We start from the raw sequence: 25,782 nt of genomic DNA on the forward strand, positions 1-25,782 counted from the left end.
CGGTCTGCGGGAGGGGCGGGTGGAGGGGCCTTGCTTTTAAGGGCCCGTGCCACCGTCCCTGGGGACGAGGGTCAGGCCTTCTAACGGGCGACCGTCCTCTTCTTTCTTCTTGCGGTCTCACGGGTGGAGGGGCCTTGCTTTTAAGGGCCCGTGCCACCGTCCCTGGGGACGAGGGTCAGGCCTTCTAACGGGCGACCGTCCTCTTCTTTCTTCTTGCGGTCTCACTTGAGCGGGCGACAGCGTGAGGGCTTAGTGTCGTGAGCCGTGTCGGACGCTCTAACCCTCGGAGACTGGCCGGGGCGTGGTGGATAGTCATTTGAATCCGGATTTTCTAACAAATGTGGTCGTGTAGCTCCCTCCGATCATGGGGGGAAGCTCAGTTGCCGAACTTGGTTTCTGCAGTTTCTGCCCTAGAAGGGTTGACCTACTTGTCCCTTGTGAGTCCAAATGAGAAGTTGCCTCCTGCCTACCCCATTTTCCATCCCGGCCGTACCCTCGGACCCTGCGCTTGCCGCACTTGCTGGCCATCAGCTTCCCGTTCCTTTCTCTGCGTGACTCCAACAGCGACAGCCCTGCCTCGACCCTCGCTGGGTGTGCGTGCCAGGTCCTGGGGCCCTTGCGAGTGCGCACCTGAGACTTGAAGGTGTCGGAAACCCAGGGTTTTGTCACCTGCTGTTCGAATTGCAGACTTTGTGGTGAGAAAGATTCTGCATGGGCATCTCAACAAGTTGTTTGGTGACTAGATTTCACGTTAAGATTTGTGCAGTGTGGTCCGAGTTTTTAAAACTGTAGGTCGTTATTAGGGAAGTAGATTTAGACATGTTGTTTCCACTTACCTATTTTAGTCTTAGGAACAACTGTCTCCCAAGCCCCCCAAAATGGTGTTTTAAACCTTTCTGTTGTTTAAAAGGACTTGATCTTTTTATAAAAAGTGTGTACCTTTTGACTTGGACAAATTTTGAGTGAGTGGTAGTTTTGGAAATAGACGTCCCTATTGCTTCCACAGATGTGGCAGATATGCTAGAAAAGTGTTCTTCTGTCTTTGATTTCCTTGGGTTAAGGACAGCATGAAGATAAGTTTTAGAAAGCCCTTTGCAAAATGAAAACTGCATGAGCAGAAATCTGGTCTGAGAGTGGCTGCACACAGTTTTATGTACTAATTAGGGTCTTAAAATATACTTCGGGCTTAACAAAGGTTAGGGGAAAAATACTAATCGAATATAGATTTAATTAGATGTTGTGCAAATCATATTAGACAGTTTCCCTTTAAAAGATTTTTTTCTAAAGGGACTTTTGAAAATTGCCCCTACTATAATCTCTTGGAAGTTTTGCCTCAGAAGTGACCCTAAATATGATAGCTTGATGAGAATGAAATTTTGGAAAGTAGTTAGCCAGAAATCTTAGATTCCACCCACTCCTGTCATTTCGTCTTCTGTTGTATACCGTTTTTCTGTGAAAGCCATAATTAGGATGATCACTTAATTTATATTCTGAAGGACAGAGAGCTTAAAAGTTGCTAATCAGTCAACACATATGACATACTCCATAAGAGTCTGTCCTTAGGTGCTTCTAGGTGGTAGTTGGTACCAGAACGAGTACAGAGTTAGTCTCCTTTTTCCATTCTGAGTAAAAACCCAGGTCACTCCTATCAGTAATTTTTGGGTAACTATTAGGTCTTTGGGAAAATCATGACTTATTTTTCTATTTTTTTAAATGCAAAAATGCTTCATGACTTTTCCGACAACCAAACAAAACAGCAAACCATTTTCCGTAAAGCGTGTCACTAAGTTGTCTTTCAGTTCACCGCCACGCACTTTGTTAGCAGAAACTTCAGACCACAGAGCAGTTCTTTAAAAGTTTTCAGTACCGTGGCGAGACTGGGTCCTATCCTGTGTCCCCAGCTCTGCTATGGTTTTGAAGCTGTGTGTTTTTCTACCCCTGCCTGATGAGACATTCTCTAATCTTGTTGGATAGCATCAGGTAATCCAGTGACAAGTTTAATTGGGGAGAAAGGAGACAAGATCTAGTCCCCTGAGTGTGCGTACTTATTTTTAATATCCCAGTTGTCATCTTGTGAGCATTTTAGTTTTCATGATTAGTAAATGTTGGCTTTCGGCATTTAACAGGGCCAAACACCTATTTTCAGTGGTCCCAGGGGGCAAAGTTGGTAGGAACAGCCTGTTGAGCGTAGCAGATGAAAGGTGACTGTTTCTTATAGATAGGCGGGGCTCATAATCCGTTTTACAAAATTGTTATAAAACAATAGATCCTTTTCAGGCTTTCTTTTTCTTTTCTGTATTCATTTATTGAAACCTCCTCCTGGCAGATGTGGCCTCATGGATGAACTGGTACATGATTTAGCCTCAGCCTTGGAGCAGACATCAGAGCAGAATAAGCTCGGAGAGCTGTGGGAGGAGATGGCCCTGAGCCCTCGGCAGCAGAGGCGGCAGCTGCGGAAACGCCGAGGCCGGAAGCGTCGTTCTGACTTCACTCACCTGGCAGAGCATACCTGCTGCTACAGTGAGGCCTCTGAGTCAAGTCTGGATGAGGCCGTTAAGGACTGTCGAGAAGTGGCCCCGGTCGCCAACTTTAGTGACTCTGATGACACAATGGTAGCCAAAAGGCACCCAGCTCTCAACGCCATTGTTAAGAGTAAGCAGCATTCTTGGCACGAGTCTGACTCTTTTACTGAAAATGCACCTTGTCGGCCACTCAGGCGCCGGCGGAAGGTCAAGCGGGTGACGTCAGAGGTAGCTGCCAGCCTTCAGCAAAAGCTGAAGGTGTCAGATTGGAGCTATGAGAGAGGCTGCAGGTTCAAGTCTGCTAAGAAGCAGCGTCTGTCTCGCTGGAAGGAGAATACTCCCTGGACCTCGTCAGGCCACGGGTTGTGTGAATCAGCAGAAAATAGGACTTTCCTAAGCAAAACAGGAAGGAAAGAAAGGATGGAGTGTGAAGCAGATGAACAAAAACAGGGCTCTGATGAGAATATGTCAGAATGGTGAGATCTCCCTTGCTAAGACGAAGCTTTTCCTGGTTAATTTTACCCAAAGTACAGGTCCACAATCTTATGAATTCTACTTTCTTACAAACCAGCTGCTCTAGTATTCATTTTATAGCCTGCCTTTAATTTACTTTACCTCTAGCTTTTTAAAGTACGAATCATGAACCTATTTCCATATGTCAAGAAGGCTTTATGTAATAGAAACACATTTGTTCCTAAGTGTTGTGCCTCAGTGTGTACATCACCAAGAATTTTGTTTTGAAAAACAATTTGCTGCTGTTCATGCATATAGTTCATGCAAAGATATTATCCTTTAGAATCAGGGTCTCTGTAACTATATAAAGATTTATATAGATCTATAAATATATAGGTACAGGCTGATCTTTGTCCGTCTATATGTATGTGTGTGTGTGTGTGTATGTATGAAAAAATACTGGTGTGTGTGTGTGAGTGTGTGTGTGTATGAAAAAATACTGGTGCCAGGTATATGGAGTTAGTAAATGTTCTGGTTAGATGCCTTTCCCCATTGTGAATCATGGCTTCAGCTACCTTTGGGTCAGAATTCTGTTCTCTTATATTTACAATTGAACTATATTGAGTTTATTTTTTGTAACTGATAATTCAAGTTGCCCCAAAACATTGTGGGCTTTAAAAATAACAGTACTGAGTCCCATTAGTCTTATACCGAATGTGATCAAGCCAGAAAAATTGTTCTTTGAGTACATGTTTGAAATTTCACTGTAGTTTTGGGTAACTTTATTTTTTTGCATTTCAGTACAAGAACTATTGTACCTCTGAATTCATACTTTAATGTTATTAATATTAACCTGTGATAGCTGTTTCTTTTTTTAAAGAGTTATTTAATTTTATTTATCATTATTATTATTATTAATCATGCATATAGTTCATGCAAAGATATTATCCTTTAGAATCAGGGTCTCTGTAACTATATAAAGATTTATATAGATCTATAAATATATAGGTACAGGCTGATCTTTGTCCGTCTATATGTATGTGTGTGTGTGTGTGTATGTATGAAAAAATACTGGTGTGTGTGTGTGAGTGTGTGTGTGTATGAAAAAATACTGGTGCCAGGTATATGGAGTTAGTAAATGTTCTGGTTAGATGCCTTTCCCCATTGTGAATCATGGCTTCAGCTACCTTTGGGTCAGAATTCTGTTCTCTTATATTTACAATTGAACTATATTGAGTTTATTTTTTGTAACTGATAATTCAAGTTGCCCCAAAACATTGTGGGCTTTAAAAATAACAGTACTGAGTCCCATTAGTCTTATACCGAATGTGATCAAGCCAGAAAAATTGTTCTTTGAGTACATGTTTGAAATTTCACTGTAGTTTTGGGTAACTTTATTTTTTTGCATTTCAGTACAAGAACTATTGTACCTCTGAATTCATACTTTAATGTTATTAATATTAACCTGTGATAGCTGTTTCTTTTTTTAAAGAGTTATTTAATTTTATTTATCATTATTATTATTATTAATTTGCTATAGGGCTTGTGCGCTCACTAGAGAGAGACAGAGAAGAGTGAAAAAGCAAGCTACTAGGTCCGGGACTGAGACCACAGTCGACCATGTGCTAACCCAATGGCTGTTTCTTAGTGAGGATGCTGTTGGTGTTTTGGGTGGGACAATTCTTTGTGGTACTTTGCAGGATATTTAGTATCTCTACATGGTTCCCACCTCATTTCATTGTTTAGATCCAGATACCTCGCAGTTTTGCTCCCTGTGTGAGTTAAGCACTCCTGACTGAGAACTACCCTGTTCTATTAACCGTTAATATTAGTTAACAGTTACTATGCACTAAATGTGTGCTAGGCACTGAGCCACATGCTTGACATATATTCTTATTTAATGTTCACAATCCCACTGTATGGCAGCCACCACCATTTGTATTTTATAGAGGAGCAAAGTGAGGTCCAGATAGTTTAGGTTATTTACCTGAAGTCATCAATTGGCAAAATGGACTCAAATCTGATTCCAAAGCTCTTACTTAACTGCCATGTTTGGCTGTCAAATTTTTGCCTGTTCCATGATCCTTTTCTGTCTCAGCTTTTGCAATTTTAGACTGTATGACCTTTCTTCAGACTTTGTTTCTTCTGAGGTTGTCTGAAAACAAAGGCATGGATTTTAGGAACTCTGAAGCGATGCTGTGACAGTAACAGGAAGAGCCGGTTAGGTCTGTATGCCTATGCCTTTCATGGATGGTTTTAATCCAGCTTTTAAACTTTTCTTACTAATTCTGTGTTTGGCATCCTGCTCAATTATTTTGAAGTAGGCTCATAATCGGCTTTCCTAATTGTCCTCTCATGCCTAATTTGTTCTAATGCCTTTTTACCCAATTCTTATGTATATTTTTGGATTATAAAGGTGTTTTCTCCTCATCATGCTATTTTTAATCAAACAAGAAACACTTAAGCCAATTTGTAGCCTTTAATAATACTGAATCCTATTGAGTCATTCAAGTTAATTTTAATATTGAGTGATAGGACTTCCAAAAGTTCATAAAAAAATGGAATTGAAGTACAAGTTTATTTTGGTTCAAAACATTTTGAAATCCACGCATAATTTTTTAATACGCATTTGCTATGGAGTTTTTGAAGAACCCTCCCCCATACATACTAAATAGGAATCTTCTTACTATTGAGGAGTGTGGTTTTATTTTATTTATTTAAATTTGCTGTAGGGTACTTGTGCTTGCTGGAGAGAAAGAGGGGGAAAGTGAGAAAACACCCCGTGGGGAATTGGCCACATCACAATCCCTTCACTTCCATTCTCTTTTTGGAATTTTGAGCACACATGGACATGCACTCAGCCTGTTTTTCAAACCATCAGGTCAAATACTCTAATCACAGAGTTGGCCATGTAGGGTTCAGCACCTGTATCTCCATGCCACTGACTAGCCAAAGGATGGCGATTTTAAAATAGCCTATTGGAATGATAGCTTGTGTATGTTTCTTCCCCCAAATTTCTTATTAAACTAGGACATAATCGTGAGACAGTTCACTCTGTCTGCGATAGCACCTGATTATGGCCTCAGATACAGAACCTGTAAGCTAGCTGTGAGGTGTTTCAGTTTTTCTCATTCCCTTTTACCTTAGACACAACTGTTGTACCTTATAGTCACCAGTCCATAGTTGTTGTGATTATATAAAGTCCTGTTATTTGAGTCTGGATATAATGAAGTAGACAGAAATTCTTATGAAATTCTTTTCCAAAATTGAGGAGACCCGGTTTACTCGTTTGGGCTGTCTCCCTGGTCCAGGAGTTCAGAGTTCTCTCAAGGATGTGGATGCCAGAGTCCTTGTAGCTATGAAGAAATAATAGGGACTGGCGGGTGGTGGTGTGTTTAAAACACTGGACTCCCACGTGGTTGATCATGTTTTGAACCTCAGACCTGGTGGCTTGCTTTCTCACTTTTCTGTCTCTCTCTGTCTCTCTCTGGTCAAATGTAAATAATAATAGATATAGTCACCAGTCCATAGTTGTTGTGATTATATAAAGTCCTGTTATTTGAGTCTGGATATAATGAAGTAGACAGAAATTCTTATGAAATTCTTTTCCAAAATTGAGGAGACCCGGTTTACTCGTTTGGGCTGTCTCCCTGGTCCAGGAGTTCAGAGTTCTCTCAAGGATGTGGATGCCAGAGTCCTTGTAGCTATGAAGAAATAATAGGGACTGGCGGGTGGTGGTGTGTTTAAAACACTGGACTCCCACGTGGTTGATCATGTTTTGAACCTCAGACCTGGTGGCTTGCTTTCTCACTTTTCTGTCTCTCTCTGTCTCTCTCTGGTCAAATGTAAATAATAATAGATAAAATTAAATAAATAATTCTTAAAAAGAAAGTATAGGTAGAATAGTAGTAGATATGGAATGAGAAAGTCTTTAAAATCTAATTATTTAGGAGTCCTGAATTCCCCTTGATTTGTCTTGATTCAGCTCCAGTTACAAACATTAAGTACTTGTATTTTTCCCCCCTTAATCCATCCTATGAGGAAGGAGGAGTAATTCTTATATTCTTATTCTTTGAACTTTTTTTTTTTTCTTTAGTCATGATAGAATACATGTGGGTACATGTGAGAATGAGAGAGACAGTGGAAAGAGAGAAATGAGCACCTTTTTCAGGGTGTGGTCATATTGCAGTCCCCTTCCTCCCATCTTCTAGCCCATCAGATCCTGGGTAATTGCATGCGTACCCTGAGTATTTCAGACTGATGAGGCCAAGGATTCAAACCCCATTCACTGTATGGGATCAGCTTCTCTTGAGCAGTGCGTTATCCTGAGCCACAGGCTAGGCCCCTTAGTCTTTAGCTGCATATTATGTACAGCCTCTTCTCAACAGGGAGGGGTACTAAAATCTCATTTTCAAGCTGGTCTTGATTATTAAGTGCACCTTATAAACAGGACTAATATTAGAATGTAAGTAGAGAGTAGTGTTTGATTTGGATATTATACTGTCTTGGTGAGTTGATTTTTTCAACATTTCCTTCTTTGCATTGAAAGAAATTCTTTTAAAAATCCTATTGGTTACTCTTTCATAAATCTGCTTGGATGTGCCACTGATTATTCAAATACTGATCAAAACATGGACCTTTACTTTTTATCAGTGAGGGTTGTTGAGTTGAGGCTTGTCAGAGTAATGATCCACCTTGTAAAGTTGTGAAGATGGAATTGCTCATTAAGCTTAGCTTAGTCTAGTCAATAGTTAAAGTTTGTTAAAAAGCATATATTAGGTGTTTTAGATTTGAAAGTATATGTCTCGATCAGCTTTATTTCTAATTTCTTCAAGTTCATTCTTTGCATGAAGTAGTTTTACACTTTATTAATATTTCTTTTTGCTTCTTTCTTTCTCTTCTGCCTTCAAGTCTCCACCAGCCAATCCCTCATGAAGTCTGGAAAACTGAAAGTGGTTATGATATAATAGTATTTTAATGCCTATATAAAGATCAAAATATTATTTTAGCATTTTTCTGGGTATGTGTGTTAGTGAATATTCTAAAATAGAACAATTTGTGTAAAATTACTTTCTACTGATCTTTATTGAAGTTGTCTGTATAGCAGCTATTAAAGGCTATTCTCTTTTAGGTGACCATATTCTGTTCTTCACTACATCATTTGTTCCCTTTGCGAATAGTTTAGAGTCTTTTTATTTTTCATAAGTCAATTGGTTGGGTGATGGCCTGAAGTCACATTCAGGAGCTTTCTTAAGGTGATGTATTAGAAGCCTCTCTCACAGGAAAGAAAATATTCCTTTTTCTTGGAAGGCAAGTGACAGAGATAGAGTGCTATACCTCCCCCCTCCTTTTGCAGCCCAAGCTGACCTTCTGCGGCCCCTTGGTGCCTCTTGTTTTCTTATTTTTATAGAAAATCAATATCCCTTCTGACACAAACAATAGCTCAGAAGCAAGAATAAATGGGAGAATGCTGAGATCTCTGTCCATCACCTCTCACTTTAACTCCCCCAAACTCTTTAATTATAAGTGTGCTTTGCTCCAGGTGTTTGTGACAGTGAATTGCTAAATGAGGACCATTTTAACCAAAGATTGGGTGATCAATAACACTCTATAGCAGTAGCTTGTTGGATCAATAGCATTCATTATTTCATGGTTAAGGTAAGTAGCCTCCTTTGCAAGTGGAGGTCATTAATCAGGGGTTACTGGAGCTGTGGAAAAGAATGTATGTGGTAGGTTACAGATGTTCTGTTTTCTATTCTGTAAATAAAGATACTGACCAGGAATATATTTCCCATTGTTGCAGTTGGCAGTACCGCATGGAGTGTATCGAATAGCTGGCATAGTGTGCTTATATAGAATTGTGCAAAGTTCTACTAGTATACCCTTAGGAACAACTGAAAAAGACAACTTGGAAAGTATTATATATATGATATGATTATATTTGAAGGACTGTCTCTTGAAAAGCCTGTCTCTTGAAAGAGTCTCTCTTTTTTCAAAAATTATTCCCAGAAGGCACTTGTGCTCACCAGAGACAGAGAGGAGGAGGAGAAGGAGAAAGCACCCCTTCATAAGGTATGGTCACATTGCAATCTCTTCTCCATTTTGTTCACACAGCCATCCCTTCTTTTCCATTTCACTATCCTATAGTGATTTGAGGCACATTATCCTATCTTGTTTTTTCAAGCCTCTTGGTCCAGGACTCAAGTCATGTAGGGTCCCTTGCCATACTGAGACTCTGAGATTCTTTTTGGTCGTGACCTGCCTCCCACCATTGTACTTTCTTGTGTTAGAAGGTATCTGGGGGCCAGAGGTAGCATACTCATTAAGGTGTTGGACTCCCACATGGTCGACTGTGATGTGAGTCCTGAATCTGGCAGCTTGAAACTCATGCTGGGTGTGTGTGCATGCATACCCAAAATCCTGAGAGGAGAATGTAGAAGGGATTGTGGTGTGGCCATCCCCCCTGGAGGAGTGATTTCTCCTGTCTCTTTCTTCCTCTGTCTCTCTGGAGAAAGCATGCACCCTTTAGCAGAAGAAGGAAACTCTAAATAAATAAATAAATAAATAAATGGTATCTGATACGTAGCTTCAGCTGCCTACTAGAATAAACTTACGGAAGCGCAACACATTGTAAACCTACGTAACTGGAAAGTAGGATTTACCATTGGCCTATTGTAAAGTTTTCCTCAAACTGCAAGGCTGATAGAACCGTACTGCAGAATGCATTGGGGCCGTTGCCAGTGCTGAGCCTGCTCTTTCTCTCCAGCTTTACCCTGCATCCTTTCTCTGCAGTCAACCCTTGGTTCAGATATGCAAGGTTCTTTTCAGTCAGAAGATTGGGCAGCTGCACTTGGAGGTAGTGTTCCATCTTTCACTTCCCAGTCGATATCTTTCCGTTACTATTTGTACTGTAATTCCCAGAATACACTTAGATAGGGGATCTTAGTGTTTCTTGTGTATTTGTGTTTGGGGGTAGGAAGCATTCACAAGGTATTGAGTCTTGGGAAGTATCGTCTCCAAGAATGAAGTGTTCTGTTGGCATAGGCAGAGAAGGAATAAAACCGTCTTTGTAGCGCCTTTTGGAGATGGTATTTTATATGCTTCCATTTATTGCAGACTTCTGGAATGGGGTCAGAATCAGGCAGTGAGTGTAAGGAGATCCTATCTCGATCTAGCAGAGCTGTACGAGATAAAAGCCTACCAGTAACACTGGGAATTAGGTTAGGGTCTCTGCTATCCTTTCGTCCAGTTACAGATCTGAGAGGAGCATGTTACCCATATCCATGGGAGTAGAGAATAGGACCAAGGGTAATGTATGCATCCTTTCTGTTGGCAAATACCAACAAGAGGCCTTTGAACAAATTCTGCAGAATAAGGGAAAGGGAATATCATTCTAAAAGTTCAGAGGAAAAACACTTCTTTGAAGGTATTTCTAAGAACTTCTTAGACACATTTTGTCAGGATATAAGAAGATAGAATCATTTTGAAATGGGAACAGTAAATCATAGAGAAAGAAGGCTACTTGAAAACCCAAATTTGGGAAGAAAAGCCAAGTTTGGGAGGAAAAATTGTAGTTAAATTGAAAATATAATATTAAATGGACAGTTCACCCTGAAGAAAATTGAATTGATGATGTAGGAAGCTTTGGAAGCCCTCCCAAAATGCAGAGGAAGGAGATAAAAAATGATAGAGAAAATAAAATCTGGAGAACAGAGAATAAATGCACAGTCTGTGAATATGTAAATAACACCTAAGGAAGAAAGCAAAACAAAGCATCGGAAAAGAAGAATAATTTAAGAGATACAACTGGAGAGAAAAAGTGTTTCCGAGATGAAAAAACGAAGTGTAAAGATGAGAAGGTAATACTAATGGACAGAAACCTCTACCTAGACTTATCTTGGTGATATTTTTGCACTATGGATTGATGGTAGGAGTGGAGCAAGTACAAAGAAAAAATTTAAAAGTGATGGAAATAAGACTGGCATTCATCCCTATGGTATGAAGTATTGGGGGCTACATTTGCCTATAGCGTTTTAATGGGAAAAAGTTGTGCTCTCACCCCACCATGGAGCTTATACATAGTAGAGATAGATTTCATATGCAGGGACAACAGACAGGCATTCTCAATGTGTGGGTCTAAGAATATATGCTCTGTAAAATTTTACTCTGAAAAGACATTTTATCTATCTAAAGATGAATCACTATTAGCTTGAAGAAAAGGTAAGTCTTAAAGGATGAGAGGACTGCTCTGAGGCACAGCCCCAGCTCAGTAGCAGAGTTCTAAGGAAGTCTGTATCTCTGCAAAGTTTACTTGATCGTCATGAATTAAGAATGGAGGAGAAGGGACTGTAGTGTGGCTTTAATGAACCTATAAAACTGAAGAGATTGCTGCCTTTATTCATAGCTTCATCTGAATGAAACTGAAAAACAAACCCTATCACTATACTTTCTTACAACCTATAGGAATAATTTTGGAATTGATATGAGATATTTCTCTGAATAATTATCTCAGTCACGTTTACTACCAGATTTGGATGTCTGATTACATATGGTTACAAGTATACCACCTCTACTCAGAAAAAATATAGGGGAAAAAACTGGTAAGAGCAAAGTTGTCTTTGGGCAATGGGTCTAGAAGTGACATTTTTTCCCTTTTAATTCTAAAATAACTAAAAAAAATTTTTTTAAGTTTATTTTATTCATGATAGTGCCTGCATGCCTCTGAGAGATTGAGAGAGAGAGAGGAGAGAGAGAGAGAGAGGGAGGGGAACCCTCAGCAGGACCTGGTCATGCTGTGATTCCCCTTCCCCCACCTTCTGGCTAGTCAGGATCTTTAGCATATGCGTGCACCTGGAGTGTTTTAGGTTGACTGTTGGGGATCTGAACCCATGGCTGTCCGTACCACTTATTTAGCATTGCAGCTTAGTGTGCTGCTGATTGCATCATGGAGGCTGGGCCTTTTTTCTTTTTTTCAATACATTTTTGCTATAGGGTGTAAATGTTCCCTGGAGACAGAGAGTCAGAGAGAGAGAGAATATCATCCCTTGGGGTGTGTGTGTGTGTGTGTGTGTGTGTGTGGCCACACTGCAATCTCTTCTCCATTCATCTCAGGATTTGGGGCACACATGCACGTGTACCCGGTGTGTTTTTCAAGTCACTGGGTCCAGGACTCAAACTGCAGTCAGCCATGTAGGATCCAGCTTCCACACCACCAGTTGGCCCGTGGGCCTGTTTTTTTAAGATGCATTATTAGTTAATGAATACATTTAAATCAAAACCTTTAGTTTTTAGGATAATAATGTAAGCTATAAACTTTAACCTACTTGTTTATTAATATATATTAATTAAGTGTAAAAGATACCTCATATGAAGCTTCTTGGTTAATAAGATCTTAAATAGGGGAAAACCAGACCCAGGTGGTAACTTATAATGCCAACTTTTGGTTACAGGTAATGAACTAATTCTGTACTTCCTTATTGTGTTATAGATGTATATAAACTATTTTCTAATTCTAAATTTTCACTTCTGTGGTTAGGAAGATGAAAGAATTAGCACACTCTCAGGTCAGAGTTTGAGCTGTGCTTTTTTTCCCTCCCAATTGTCAGAATTCAAAGATTTATGTTGAAACCAAAAGCAACTATTTAGGACTAGGAAGAAGGCAATCATATTTTAGAAAGAATTCATAAAGGTTCTGTATTATCTGTTCATGCAGGAAAAAAAAACTGCCCTAAACTTAGTAGCTCTAAACAATAAATGTTTATTGCCTATAGTTCCTGAGGTCAGGAACCTGAGAGTGACTTAGCTCGGTTGTTTTGGTTAGAGCCTCTGACGTTGCAAACTCTTGGTGGGTCTGCAGTTTTCTCAGGGCTCAGTTTGGCTGAAGGATTTGCTTCCAGGCTCACTCACATGGTTTGTTGGCAGATCTTATTTTCTCATAAGGCTACAGGGCTGAGACTCAGTTCTTTTTCACATGGATACCTCTACAGGGCTGCCAGTCTCCTGAAGACGTGGTAGTTGGCTTCTCCTTGAATGATCTGAGAGAGGTGAGGAAAGAGAGGGAGTCCAAGGTGCAAGCTACAGTCCTTTGTAACCTAACTTCAGCAGTGGCTTATCATTACTTCTGCCATTTGTATTGGTTATGTAGACCAACCTGGTACATTGTGAGCAGGATGACGCCAGGATGTGACATAAAAGGAGACTGAGGTCATTGGGAGTCATCTTGGAGTCTATTTACCACAGATGGCTACTGGCCTTCTGAAATTTTTTCCTAACCTAGTGTGATGCTAAATTCAGGAAGGGAACCAGCAGTTAGCGTAATGGCTATGTCGCTGGACTCCCACGTAGTCGACTTCGGTTCGCATCCTGGACCCGGTGACTTAAAACTCAGGCCAGGCGCGTGTGCGTGCGTGCTCAAGATCCCAAGAGGAGAATGGAGGAGAAGGGATTGAGGCGTGACCATCCCCCCTGGGGGGTGATTTCTCGCTTTCTGTCTCTATGTCTCTCTCTGTCTGTCTGGCGAGCACACGCGCCCTATAGCAAAAACCTCTCAAAAAAAAAAAATTCAGGAATAGTATTTTCAGACTTTGTTATTTCCCCAGAACTCATTAGGAAAATGTTTTTATTTTGATATCAAAGGAAAGGTATTTAGGGCATTGCCCCTAAAGGGCAAGCAAGGTATGGGTCCCTGAGAGTACATTTTATGTAAGTATGCCAAAGATGGCATTAAGGGAGTGAACTTGCCAGTGTGACTTTGAAATTAGATTTATTAGGGTTCAGCATGTGTGATAGGTGTGATTAGCTGATAAGAGGTAGTAGTCAAAGCACAGCTAGAGTTTCAGCTGTATCTGAAAGTTTTAAGTAGCAAAAACCAAAGGAATACTCACTAACTCAGTTAATCTGTTCTTATTTTCAGGATAATGAAAATAAAAAGGTCTGAAATTCAAAGATCTCATGAACAGAGAAACATAGGTTTGACTTTTCATAAACGATGCTCATCTATCTTCACCATCTATGTTGTAGTGACCGTTCAGTGAGTACATGGGCTTTGGATATACACTGCCCTTACCTGGATGCTTGCTCACTGTGTGATACTGGGCAAGTTGCTTAACCTCTGGAGGCCCTGCTTCCTTATCTGCAACCTGAGATTGATACATTTACTTCTATTTGGGTAGAAGAAATGTACTAAAGGCTATAAAGTTTTTAGACATTACCTGGCCTGTGGCAGTATTCAGTACAGGTTCTTTCTTCATTATCCAAAATGTTTGGAAGTGTTTTGGATTTGAGGTTTTTCTTTCTTCTTCTTCTTCTTCTTCTTCTTTTTTTTTTTTTTTTTTAATATTTGCCTATACATAATGAGATATCTTGGGGATGAGACCCAAGTCTAAACATGAAATTAATTTATGTTTTTTTTTCTTTTTTTTTTCTTTTTTTGAGAGGTTTTTGCTATAGGGTGCATGCGCTTGTTAGACAGAGAGAGACAGACGGAAAGAGAGAAATCGGCCCCCCGGGGGGATGGCCACGCCGCAATCCCTTCTCCTTCATTCTCCTCTTGGGATCTTGGGCACGCACACACATGCGCCTGACGTGAGTTTAAGCCACCGGGTCTGAGACTCGAACCTCGGTTGACTACATGGGAGTCCAGCGACATAGCCATTACACTAACTGCTGGTCCCTCATTTATGTTTTATATACACCTTATATATGTAGCCCGAAGGTAATTTTATACAGTAGTTTTATGATATGGCATTTTGACTGTGACTCATCACGTGAGTTCACATATGGAATTTTGACACATGGTAGCATATCAACACTCAAGAGATTTTAGATTTTTAGATCACAGATGCTCAACTTATAAATGATACTAACATATTGGTATCATAAATAGCTTTCTATATTAATAATTTTCCTAAGAAATTCAGTTCACATATCAAACCGCTCCCTGAGACACTTTTTAGAACTTCACTGAGAGCATTCTCTCCCTCTCTCTTTTGGCTAAAAGTGCAGGGAAAATACCATGTTTTATTTTTCTGCTTAAACTGAAACTAAGTTTTCATCCCATTAAATTTAAGTTACGATTTCCATGATGAGGATATTAGTGAAAAAAAAAAAAAGATTATTGTTAACCTCTAACATAATATTTGGGCACATGAAAGAGTTGGCGCCCTTGGAAGCAGCATTTTAATCTTTTATTCTTTGCATTTGTATAATACTGGGTTGTTGGAAAAGTCAACCAAGTTTCCGACAACCTAGTATATTGCTTTGTAGTTCATCAAGTGGGTTCTCACATGCCTCATACCATTACATTTTGTTTGTAGTGAAATAGGACTAGAGAGGTAAAGTGACATGCCTCAAAGCCATACAAGGCCAGCCAGCAGAAGTGCGTCTAGATGAGTTGATTCCCTTTACATAACATTTACTGAATGTCAGTTGTGTGCCAACTGTGAGGTGAGACATTGAGGACATTGAGACAAACAAGGCGTTTTCCTTCTCAGCCTGAATTGTTCTTTGTATGTATCTGTGTTGTACAACAGTTACATAGTTCCAGTTCTTCCATTTTGTCTAGAGGTCCGCCACCTTTGGATAGTTTCTGGCATCTGGATGCTTCAAACTGTTTGAAGCCCTGGCCTAGTCCTGGCAAGAAAGTGATGTGGCGCCTCTGTGGACTATTGATCTCTGTCTCCAGAGACTGGCTATATCTAGTGGAAGTGCACAGCTCCTCTGCTCTGTAGTGGTTTTCCTTATTGGGACGCCCTACCCCTTTCTTCTTTTCTCTTTGTCACTCTAGATCAGGTCTCAGTTTGGGCACTGCTGATCTTTTGGGTCAGGTAATCCTCTTTTATGGGGCTGTCCTTGGTATTATATGATGTCTAACAGCATCCCTGGCTTGTGCTAATAAATGCTAATGGTCCTCCAATTCCTCTTTGCCCCCTTCAAATTGTGATTACCGAGTTTCCAAATATTACCAGATGGCCCCAGGGAGAGAAGGGTGCAAAATTGCCTCCAGTTGAGAACCGCAGTTCTAGATGTTTCTGTTACAGAGAGTGAGTTTTTACTTCATTGACTGCTTTACCAACACGCACGAATTTCAAATTTAGAGAGCTTAATATGACCAAAAATTAATCTCTTCTACTGATTAAAAATGCTATATTATTGAAACCAAGAGTTTTTGCTAATTGGGCAATAATACCCTTTGTTCTTCTAAAGGGTAAATAGTTCATTTTCAGAACTTGGAAAGCAGAGCAGTTCAGATGAAAGCATATTCAAGATAGTACCAGAGTTTACAATGTTGAGCTAAGTGTTTGTCCTGGCACAGTCTCAGTAAACTAGAGGTACTACTGGGGTTTCATTTGGCTTGATTTCTGCGATTACTCCTTCTCTGAAAGTGGATGCTGTGCCTGATCTTCCAGTCTCAGAGTCCCTATAATTACAGAGACCCTTGACTGGGAAGGTGAGATGGACAGATGTGTGATAAACAAAGAAAGCAAAATATTACCCACAGAGTCTAAGTGACGACTTGTGTACGTGAACTCCTTTCACCTCTTTTCTGTGTTTGGAAAACGTCATAATAAAACATGGGGGAGGAAAGCTTTGGAACTGCAGGTGATGTTGTCTTTATTTACACTTCTGTTATTTTAGTTAGATGTGGCTCAGTTGCTTTTCTAACAATATTATAATGATTGGAGAATGCAGTTGGTGGCCCAAAATCTAGGCTTAATTTTTTGTGCCTATTTGGAATAGTAGTTATGCTGCTAAATAAAGTACAGAGAGAGGGAGAGAGAACTCCCTAATGGAGTCTGGGCACACATGCGCTTGTGCCCAGCATGTACTTCAAGCTGCTGGCGCTGGTACTTAAACTGAGTCAGCCATGTGGGATCTGACACGCATGCATAGTGCCTAACCATTGTGTTATGGGGTGGCCTACATTTTTTTCTTATAAAAATGAAAATGAGAGCCAGTAGGTGGTCTAGTGGTTAGGGTTCTGGATGCCCGCATTGACTCACCATGGTTCAAACCCTGGACTTGGTGGCTTGAAACTCACACAGAGTCCCTATAATTACAGAGACCCTTGACTGGGAAGGTGAGATGGACAGATGTGTGATAAACAAAGAAAGCAAAATATTACCCACAGAGTCTAAGTGACGACTTGTGTACGTGAACTCCTTTCACCTCTTTTCTGTGTTTGGAAAACGTCATAATAAAACATGGGGGAGGAAAGCTTTGGAACTGCAGGTGATGTTGTCTTTATTTACACTTCTGTTATTTTAGTTAGATGTGGCTCAGTTGCTTTTCTAACAATATTATAATGATTGGAGAATGCAGTTGGTGGCCCAAAATCTAGGCTTAATTTTTTGTGCCTATTTGGAATAGTAGTTATGCTGCTAAATAAAGTACAGAGAGAGGGAGAGAGAACTCCCTAATGGAGTCTGGGCACACATGCGCTTGTGCCCAGCATGTACTTCAAGCTGCTGGCGCTGGTACTTAAACTGAGTCAGCCATGTGGGATCTGACACGCATGCATAGTGCCTAACCATTGTGTTATGGGGTGGCCTACATTTTTTTCTTATAAAAATGAAAATGAGAGCCAGTAGGTGGTCTAGTGGTTAGGGTTCTGGATGCCCGCATTGACTCACCATGGTTCAAACCCTGGACTTGGTGGCTTGAAACTCACACCAGGTGCATGTGTGTGTATGCCCCAAATACCGAGAGAATAAAGAGAAGGAACTGTGGCCTGGCCATTCCCCCTGGGGGGTGATTTCTCACTTTTTGTCTCTCTGTCTCTCTTTCTCCAGTAAGCAAATGCACCCTATGGCCAAAATCTTGTCTCTCAAAAAAAAAAAAAAAAAAAAAAAAAAAAAAGTGGGAGCCAGCTGCCAGCTGGTGGCATGGTGGTTAGGGCAGTTGGATCCCACACTGTCAACTGCACAGTTTGAGTCCCAGACATTGCAGCTTGAAAAACATGCCACGTGCATGTTTTTCTCATTTTCCTTCTTTTTCTTTTTCTCTGTCTCCCAGAGAATGCACACACCCTATAGTAAATTTAAATTAAAAAAAAAAAAAAGAGGAAAGGCGCTTTTTTTCTTTGCCTACTGAAAAGGCTCACCAAAAAAGTTATAAACAAATTTCAGAGTTTTGGAGCAGAAAAATACATACAGGAGCCTGACATCTCTTAACTTTTAGATTTATAATCTATAGAGAGGGTAGGAAAAAATTGCTGTTGAAATATAGAAGCTCATTTTTAACAGAATATTAAGTTGAACTAGCTAAATTAATATTTTATAATTGACCAAGTTATCACTAAATTCCTACTGATCTAATTTCTCTCTTTTTAAAAAAGGATTATTGATTTCATATTATTATTGTTTAAAAAATTTGCTATAGGAGGACACGTGTGTTCACGTGAAAGAGAGAGAAAGTGGAAAAGAGAAAGCAAGTCACAAGGTCCAGGACTTGAACTGTGGTCAAGTGTGTGGGAGTCCCACATCTTACCCAACATGCCATCTGCTGGCCCCCAGTTTCTCTGAGCCAGAAGTGATTGAGGGCTATAGGACTGAAAAACTTTGGCTTATAAGTTGGAAGGAAAAAATATTTGCTTCTATTTTATAAGTGGCACTACATTTTTGCAAACTATTATGATAGTGTTTATATATAAGCATGCTATGAAGCTCCTACTTTTTCCTTCCTCACCAAATTGTGCTAATCATTTTTTGCATTTCCATAATGCAAACTATTTATTTTTTTTTTTTTAGAGAGAGATTTTTGCTATTGGGTACGTGCTCTCACTGGAGAGATAGAGACTGAAAGCAAGAAATTATCCCCCGGGGGGGAATGGCCATGCCACAATCCTTTCTTCTTCATTTTCCTTGGTATCTTGAACATGCACGCACACACACCTGGTGTGAGTTTTAAGCTACTGGATCTGGGACTTGAACCATGGTTGACCACATGGGAGTCCAGCGACGTAACCATTATGCCATCTACTGGTCTCAAATGCAAGTCATTTTTTTAAAAAATTTTAAATTTTTTATTCATTATTTATTTATTTTTTTTTGAGAGGTTTTTGCTATAGGGCGCGTGCGCTCGCCAGACAGACAGAGACAGACAGAGACAGAGAGACAGAAAGCAAGAAATCACCCCCCGGGGGGGGAGGCCATGCCGCAGTCCCTTCTCCTCCATTCTCCTCTCGGGATCTTAGGCATGCACGCACACGCGCCCAGCGTGAGTTTAAGCCACCGGGTCCGGGACTCGAACCGCGGTCAACTACGTGGGAGTCCAGCGACATAGCCATTACACTAACTGCTGGTCCCAAATGCAAGTCATTTTTAACAAAGAAGTAAAGTTAGCAAATGCCATCAGATGATATATTCATTTTCATATACTGGTAGAATGATGACACTTTTATGTAGTAAGTATTCTCAAGACTTTTTGTTTATTTGTTTGTTTTACATGGAGAAAAGCGCCTGGCGTGAGTTTTAAGCCACCGGGTCCGGGACGCGAACCGCGGTCACCTACGTGGGAGTCCAGCGACATAGCCATTACGCTAACTGCTGGTTCCCCCTTGAGTGTAGTCTTAAACTTTGGGCAATACTTCTTCCTTTCCCTTCCCTTCTCTTCCAATAATAGAACTGGTTACTTTCTTATCCTTTTTATTACTAAGTATTCAATACACACACACACACACACACACACACACATATATTTCTAAGTTTTCACTGATAAGCATTCAATACATATATATGTATATATATATTCCTATATCTATATACCCATATATAGAACTGTCTCTATATAGTACTGAGTTCATACTGTGAGAAAGGAAGGGGCAGAGCAGCTACCAGATTTTACCCTCTTACCCCTATCATGTGTATTCTACCTGTATTCCTGGGCTGATCGAGCTGGACCACTTGACTCCCAGAGTTCTAGCAGCTTCTGAAATGACAGGGTCCTTACACTGCAGCCTACTGCCAGCTTCTCCTTCCCCTCCCTTCTCTCCCAAGTTTATTCTCTCTCTCATAATCAAGGGAGACAGATACCCTCAAAAGGGTCCTACTACAGTCTGCCCCCATTGAACCAGCCCCAGACCATGGGCATATGTGTACCTGGCATGTTCAGGGAGATCTTCAGATATGAACTTGCAGAACGTTGCATTACTGCTGCACCGTTGACTGGCCCTCAAATACTGGTGATATTTCTATGACATCATTGCTATTACTCCAGTTAACTGTATGTAGGAGACTCTTAGACAAGTTCATAAAGAACACTGATTCTCCTGAAATTCTGTTGACAACAACAGAAAATGTGCAGTGACAGATTACCAACACCTGTCTTGATCCAGCAGCTATTCTTCGAGCTTGTCCCTTTTATTTAGAATATGAGGCGTGAATAGAAGCCACATAGAAAAGCATCAAGGAAGTACTGTGTCTTGTAATGTTTCCTGGTGGCTGGAAATGAACAGGGAAAGGATTGATAGACTTTGTGTAAAAACCAGCTGTTTAAAATTTAATTGGAAATGCTCCAACAGAAAGGACCATAGACCTTGTAGAGTAAAACGTTTAATAATATAGACAGGCATCAGCAAACTTACTCCGTAAAGAGCTAGACAGTAAATCTTCAGGGCAACTCCTTAGTTTTGCAGTTGTAGCCATAGAGAACCAGGGAGGATATGGAATCAATGAACATGGCTGTGTTCCAATAAAACTTTATTTTTGTACACTGAAACTTAAATGTCCTATCTTCTCCATGTGTCATAAAGTATTCGTCTTTTGATTTTACCCCACCCCCTATAAAAAACTGGAAAAATCATTCTTAGTTCATGGGTCATACCAAAACTGGTGATCATCCATTGTTTGCTGACCCTTAATCTCAGTAGTAATTCTTCCAGTAAAGAATATGAAGTGATGGTAGAGTAGAATCTGGCCCATGGCTTAATGTGCTTGGTAACTCCTTTGTATCAAGAGAAATGAAAAAATATAAAATTTGCCTTATCCTCCAGGCAAGATATGAATAATAAAGTAGCATAAAGTAGTGCAATGAAGTAGTAGTAATAGAGAAACTGTGCCGTAAGACTCAATCGAATTAGACCGTAATGTTCTTGGAAATTGCTATAAATATAAAATCAACACCCTTAAGGTTAACAGACATGGTTCCCTAAATTCAGAAGCAGAAAGAATACAGTACTCAATGAAGATGTCTTCTGAATTTAACTGCCGAGCTCTTTGAAGATGTAAATCCAACAGAATCCAATGGCATAGTTTTGTGAAATATTTCTTACAGTGGCCCCTGAGGATGTTCCTACTTACAAGTAGAGAAAATAATAAAAAGAGAGAACCTGTGAGGAAATCAGACATGTTGTATTGGCCCTTCCTGTGACAGATCTCTTGTATCTCTTATTCAGAGACAAACTTAAGCGAGGATCCCATTGCCACTTAACAAGCATTTTTAGGATCTGTCATTGGGAAGATACCTGGAGATGTTGCAAAATACAAAATATTTTTGAGATGTTTGATCCAGGAATGTAGATCGGATTTTGCCAAGCCAGTTCTTTCTGCAGCTTCTGGTGAAAAGGCTTCTTTCTTAATTTGGTTTCTTCCATTTTCTGGAGCATATAAAAAAATGGACTAACTGGGAGGAAATACTCCCTATCAAGGAAATGGCTAATATCATAAAGGATTGAGAAGTTTTTCCTGAATCAGATAGATTTGATGAAGACAAGGTAGAAAGAAACAGCATCAGAAGCAGCAGAATCAATCGTGAGCGATCTCTCAGAACAGGAAGTTGACTGACAGAATTCTATGGGATAAAAGCTTTTATTTCAATGGTTTAGATGGAGTTTTTATATTTTTAATTTTAGCCTTAGCTCCTTCTTTCAAAATGAGTTTTACGTATCTGCTTGATGAGAAGGAAGACAATAAATTTAGAAAATACAACTTTGCTGTATTGATGTTTCTTTTTCTGTTGCAGATTTGTTTGCTGCTTTGTAAATAGGGTTAAAACTTGAAAGATGCTAGGTGTCTTAAAGTTGGATAGTGTCATTTGAAACTGGTAGTTGGTAATATTTAAAAATCAAATTGATAGATTTATAAATTTCTGTTGTTTAATATACCAAACCAGATTGAGATTACTTTTGTAAACTAATAAATAATTTACTAATCCTAAAACAAAAAGAGATTTAGATATTCAAAAGTACTTTAAAATGTAAGTAAAAATAAATTCTCCTTTTCTTGTATTTCTTAACTGGTGATCATCCATTGTTTGCTGACCCTTAATCTCAGTAGTAATTCTTCCAGTAAAGAATATGAAGTGATGGTAGAGTAGAATCTGGCCCATGGCTTAATGTGCTTGGTAACTCCTTTGTATCAAGAGAAATGAAAAAATATAAAATTTGCCTTATCCTCCAGGCAAGATATGAATAATAAAGTAGCATAAAGTAGTGCAATGAAGTAGTAGTAATAGAGAAACTGTGCCGTAAGACTCAATCGAATTAGACCGTAATGTTCTTGGAAATTGCTATAAATATAAAATCAACACCCTTAAGGTTAACAGACATGGTTCCCTAAATTCAGAAGCAGAAAGAATACAGTACTCAATGAAGATGTCTTCTGAATTTAACTGCCGAGCTCTTTGAAGATGTAAATCCAACAGAATCCAATGGCATAGTTTTGTGAAATATTTCTTACAGTGGCCCCTGAGGATGTTCCTACTTACAAGTAGAGAAAATAATAAAAAGAGAGAACCTGTGAGGAAATCAGACATGTTGTATTGGCCCTTCCTGTGACAGATCTCTTGTATCTCTTATTCAGAGACAAACTTAAGCGAGGATCCCATTGCCACTTAACAAGCATTTTTAGGATCTGTCATTGGGAAGATACCTGGAGATGTTGCAAAATACAAAATATTTTTGAGATGTTTGATCCAGGAATGTAGATCGGATTTTGCCAAGCCAGTTCTTTCTGCAGCTTCTGGTGAAAAGGCTTCTTTCTTAATTTGGTTTCTTCCATTTTCTGGAGCATATAAAAAAATGGACTAACTGGGAGGAAATACTCCCTATCAAGGAAATGGCTAATATCATAAAGGATTGAGAAGTTTTTCCTGAATCAGATAGATTTGATGAAGACAAGGTAGAAAGAAACAGCATCAGAAGCAGCAGAATCAATCGTGAGCGATCTCTCAGAACAGGAAGTTGACTGACAGAATTCTATGGGATAAAAGCTTTTATTTCAATGGTTTAGATGGAGTTTTTATATTTTTAATTTTAGCCTTAGCTCCTTCTTTCAAAATGAGTTTTACGTATCTGCTTGATGAGAAGGAAGACAATAAATTTAGAAAATACAACTTTGCTGTATTGATGTTTCTTTTTCTGTTGCAGATTTGTTTGCTGCTTTGTAAATAGGGTTAAAACTTGAAAGATGCTAGGTGTCTTAAAGTTGGATAGTGTCATTTGAAACTGGTAGTTGGTAATATTTAAAAATCAAATTGATAGATTTATAAATTTCTGTTGTTTAATATACCAAACCAGATTGAGATTACTTTTGTAAACTAATAAATAATTTACTAATCCTAAAACAAAAAGAGATTTAGATATTCAAAAGTACTTTAAAATGTAAGTAAAAATAAATTCTCCTTTTCTTGTATTTCTTTTTTTTAAAAAATTATTTAATTTAATTAATTGATATTTAAAAAAAAATTTAACTAGAGAGATATATAGAGGGGTGTGGAGGAGTGAGAAAGCAAGCCACCAGGTCCAGGACTCAAACCATGGTCGGTCATGTGGGAGCGTCCCAATACCCTAACCACCACGCCACCTACTGTTCACATCTTGTAGTTCTTTTGTTTGGGGGGGGGGAATAAACTTTCTCTGCAGCTTCTCTATGTAATTTGCATATACGATTAGTTAATGGGACAGAGTAAAATTAAGGAAGCATGAGATCTTCCAATATCCAGTGCTTTCTTTTTGATTGGAGCTAATGAATTTTCTCTTTCTTTCTTTCTTTCTTTTTTTTTTTTTTTTCAGTGAAACCAGCAGTGTGTGTAGCAGCAGTGACACTGGGCTCTTTACCAATGATGAAGGACGGCAAGGTAATCTTGACCTCAGCTTTGAAACATTGGTTCCATGTTTATGGGAAGATTCTGATTATAGAGTGACGCATTGAAAATATGATGGTTGTCTATGCCAGTGGTTCTCAGAATTCAGGGCAAGTAAGAGCTACCTGGGGAACTGTTAAAGCATACTCCTTTTATTAGCTATAGAAAGAACTGTCTTACAAAATCCAATATACATTCCTCCATCAAAAATCTGAAATATTTTCTATTTTGCAACATCCCCAAATGTCTTCCCAACAACAAATTCTAATAATTCCTGAATTCTTAAAAATAAAATAGGTCTATAGTTGGTCCCTGGAACCTGCGTTTTTCACAAGCACCTGAAGTGATTCTTACATAGATAGTTCAGATTTTGAGAATCATTGGTCCAGGACGTTAGAATGTGGAGTGAGGGACTCAGGGAAGTTCTTTTTTAAAATCAGGTTTTTTATTTGTTGTTAAGATAGTCATTTTATATAGGGAAGATTTAGTTATTTTTATAATCTTATTTATAAATGATCATAGTATTCTAGGTGAATACAAACATGTTGCTTAAAAATGGGGTGATGTGTGTGTGTGTGTGTGTGTGTGTGTGTATATATATATATATATATAAAGAATTATTTTATTTAACTTAATTTATTTACTTACTTTAATTTGACCAGAGAGGAACAGAGTGAGAGCCAAAGTGAGACAGAGTGGGGGAAAGTGAGGAAAAGCAAGGCACTAGGTCCAGGACTGAAACTGCTGTCAGGCATGTGGGAGTTCAGTGTCCTTAACCACCATGCCACCTGAGAAATGCATTGCATGTTTGCTGTTGTGAGAACATCATACTCAAACCTAGATGGTATAGCCATACACACTTAGGTTGTATGGTACAGCCAATTGCTCCTCTGCTATAAACCTATAGCATGTTACTGTGCCAAATGGTAGAAGCAGTTGTAATGTAATGGTAAGGATTTATGTATCTAAACATATATGCATATAGAAAAGGTGCAATAAAAATATGATATAAAAGATGAAAAGTGTTAAAGCTAAATAGGGCACATACCATGAATGAAGCTTGCAGGATTGGAAGTTGTTTCGGTGAATCAGTGAGTTAATGGTGAGTGACTGTACAGACCTAGGATATTATTATGCACTCTTGTTGACTTTATAAACTTAGTTGGTTGTACACTTACGCTACACTAAATTAAATTTTTTTTTCTTCAATAATAAGTAAACCTTAGCTTATTATAACTTTTTTTTACTTTATAAACAAATTTTTTCAACTTTCTGATTCCTTCATAATAACACTTAGCTTATACACATTCCACACCGGTGCAAAAATGTTCTTTTCTTTAGATTTTATAAAATATTTTTTTAATATTCTTATTCTGTAAGCTTTTATCTATGAAAAATTTCTTTTTCTTTTTAAACTATTTTTTGGTATAAACTAAGATACAGACATTAGATTAGACCTACCCAGTGAGGGTCATCAATATTCTGTCTTCTACCTTCATTTCTTGTCTTACTGGAGGAACCAAGATAAACTAAATAATAGGAAATTAAGTCAAACATAAGAGGAAGTGATGCAGTGGAGAGACGAGGTAGACATGGGATGTATAAGATTGCTGCAGGCAGAACACAGCATACTGTTTTACAGTAAACTAAAAAGGAGGACATGCTAACGATGAAAAGTATAGTATAATAATTTGTAAATCAGTAACATGCTTGTTTATTATCATGGCAT

At 39.0% G+C, this 25,782-nt stretch overlaps 1 protein-coding gene and 1 long non-coding RNA gene across 11 annotated transcripts in view; one reads left to right on the forward strand and one right to left on the reverse strand.

Annotated features, from left to right (window-relative positions):
• Positions 1-25,782, forward strand: part of GPATCH2L (G-patch domain containing 2 like) — a 77,100-nt gene that overhangs the window by 12,027 nt on the left and 39,291 nt on the right. For 6 of the 10 annotated variants that reach the window (XM_006157058.3, XM_006157061.3, XM_006157060.3 and 3 more), the window contains 3 exons: positions 2,327-2,998; positions 13,888-14,004; positions 23,983-24,047. In XM_006157058.3, coding sequence (XP_006157120.1) covers positions 2,337-2,998; positions 13,888-14,004; positions 23,983-24,047 — 844 coding nt within the window. In that variant the 5' untranslated portion in view covers positions 2,327-2,336. The remainder of the gene's footprint in view (positions 1-2,326; positions 2,999-13,887; positions 14,005-23,982; positions 24,048-25,782) is intronic. The other 4 variants (XM_006157064.3, XM_006157063.3, XM_006157062.2 and 1 more) reach the window with 1 other exon arrangement.
• Positions 12,807-20,757, reverse strand: LOC102498129 (uncharacterized). Its single transcript, XR_335767.3, has 3 exons — positions 20,072-20,757; positions 19,846-19,901; positions 12,807-13,009 (listed from the first exon to the last, which is right to left on the reverse strand). It is a non-coding gene; the product is annotated as an uncharacterized LOC102498129 (long non-coding RNA).

The sequence above is a fragment of the Tupaia chinensis genome, unplaced genomic scaffold, assembly GCF_000334495.1.
Source record: "Tupaia chinensis unplaced genomic scaffold, TupChi_1.0 Scaffold000528_1, whole genome shotgun sequence".
Taxonomy (NCBI): Eukaryota; Metazoa; Chordata; class Mammalia; order Scandentia; family Tupaiidae; genus Tupaia; species Tupaia belangeri.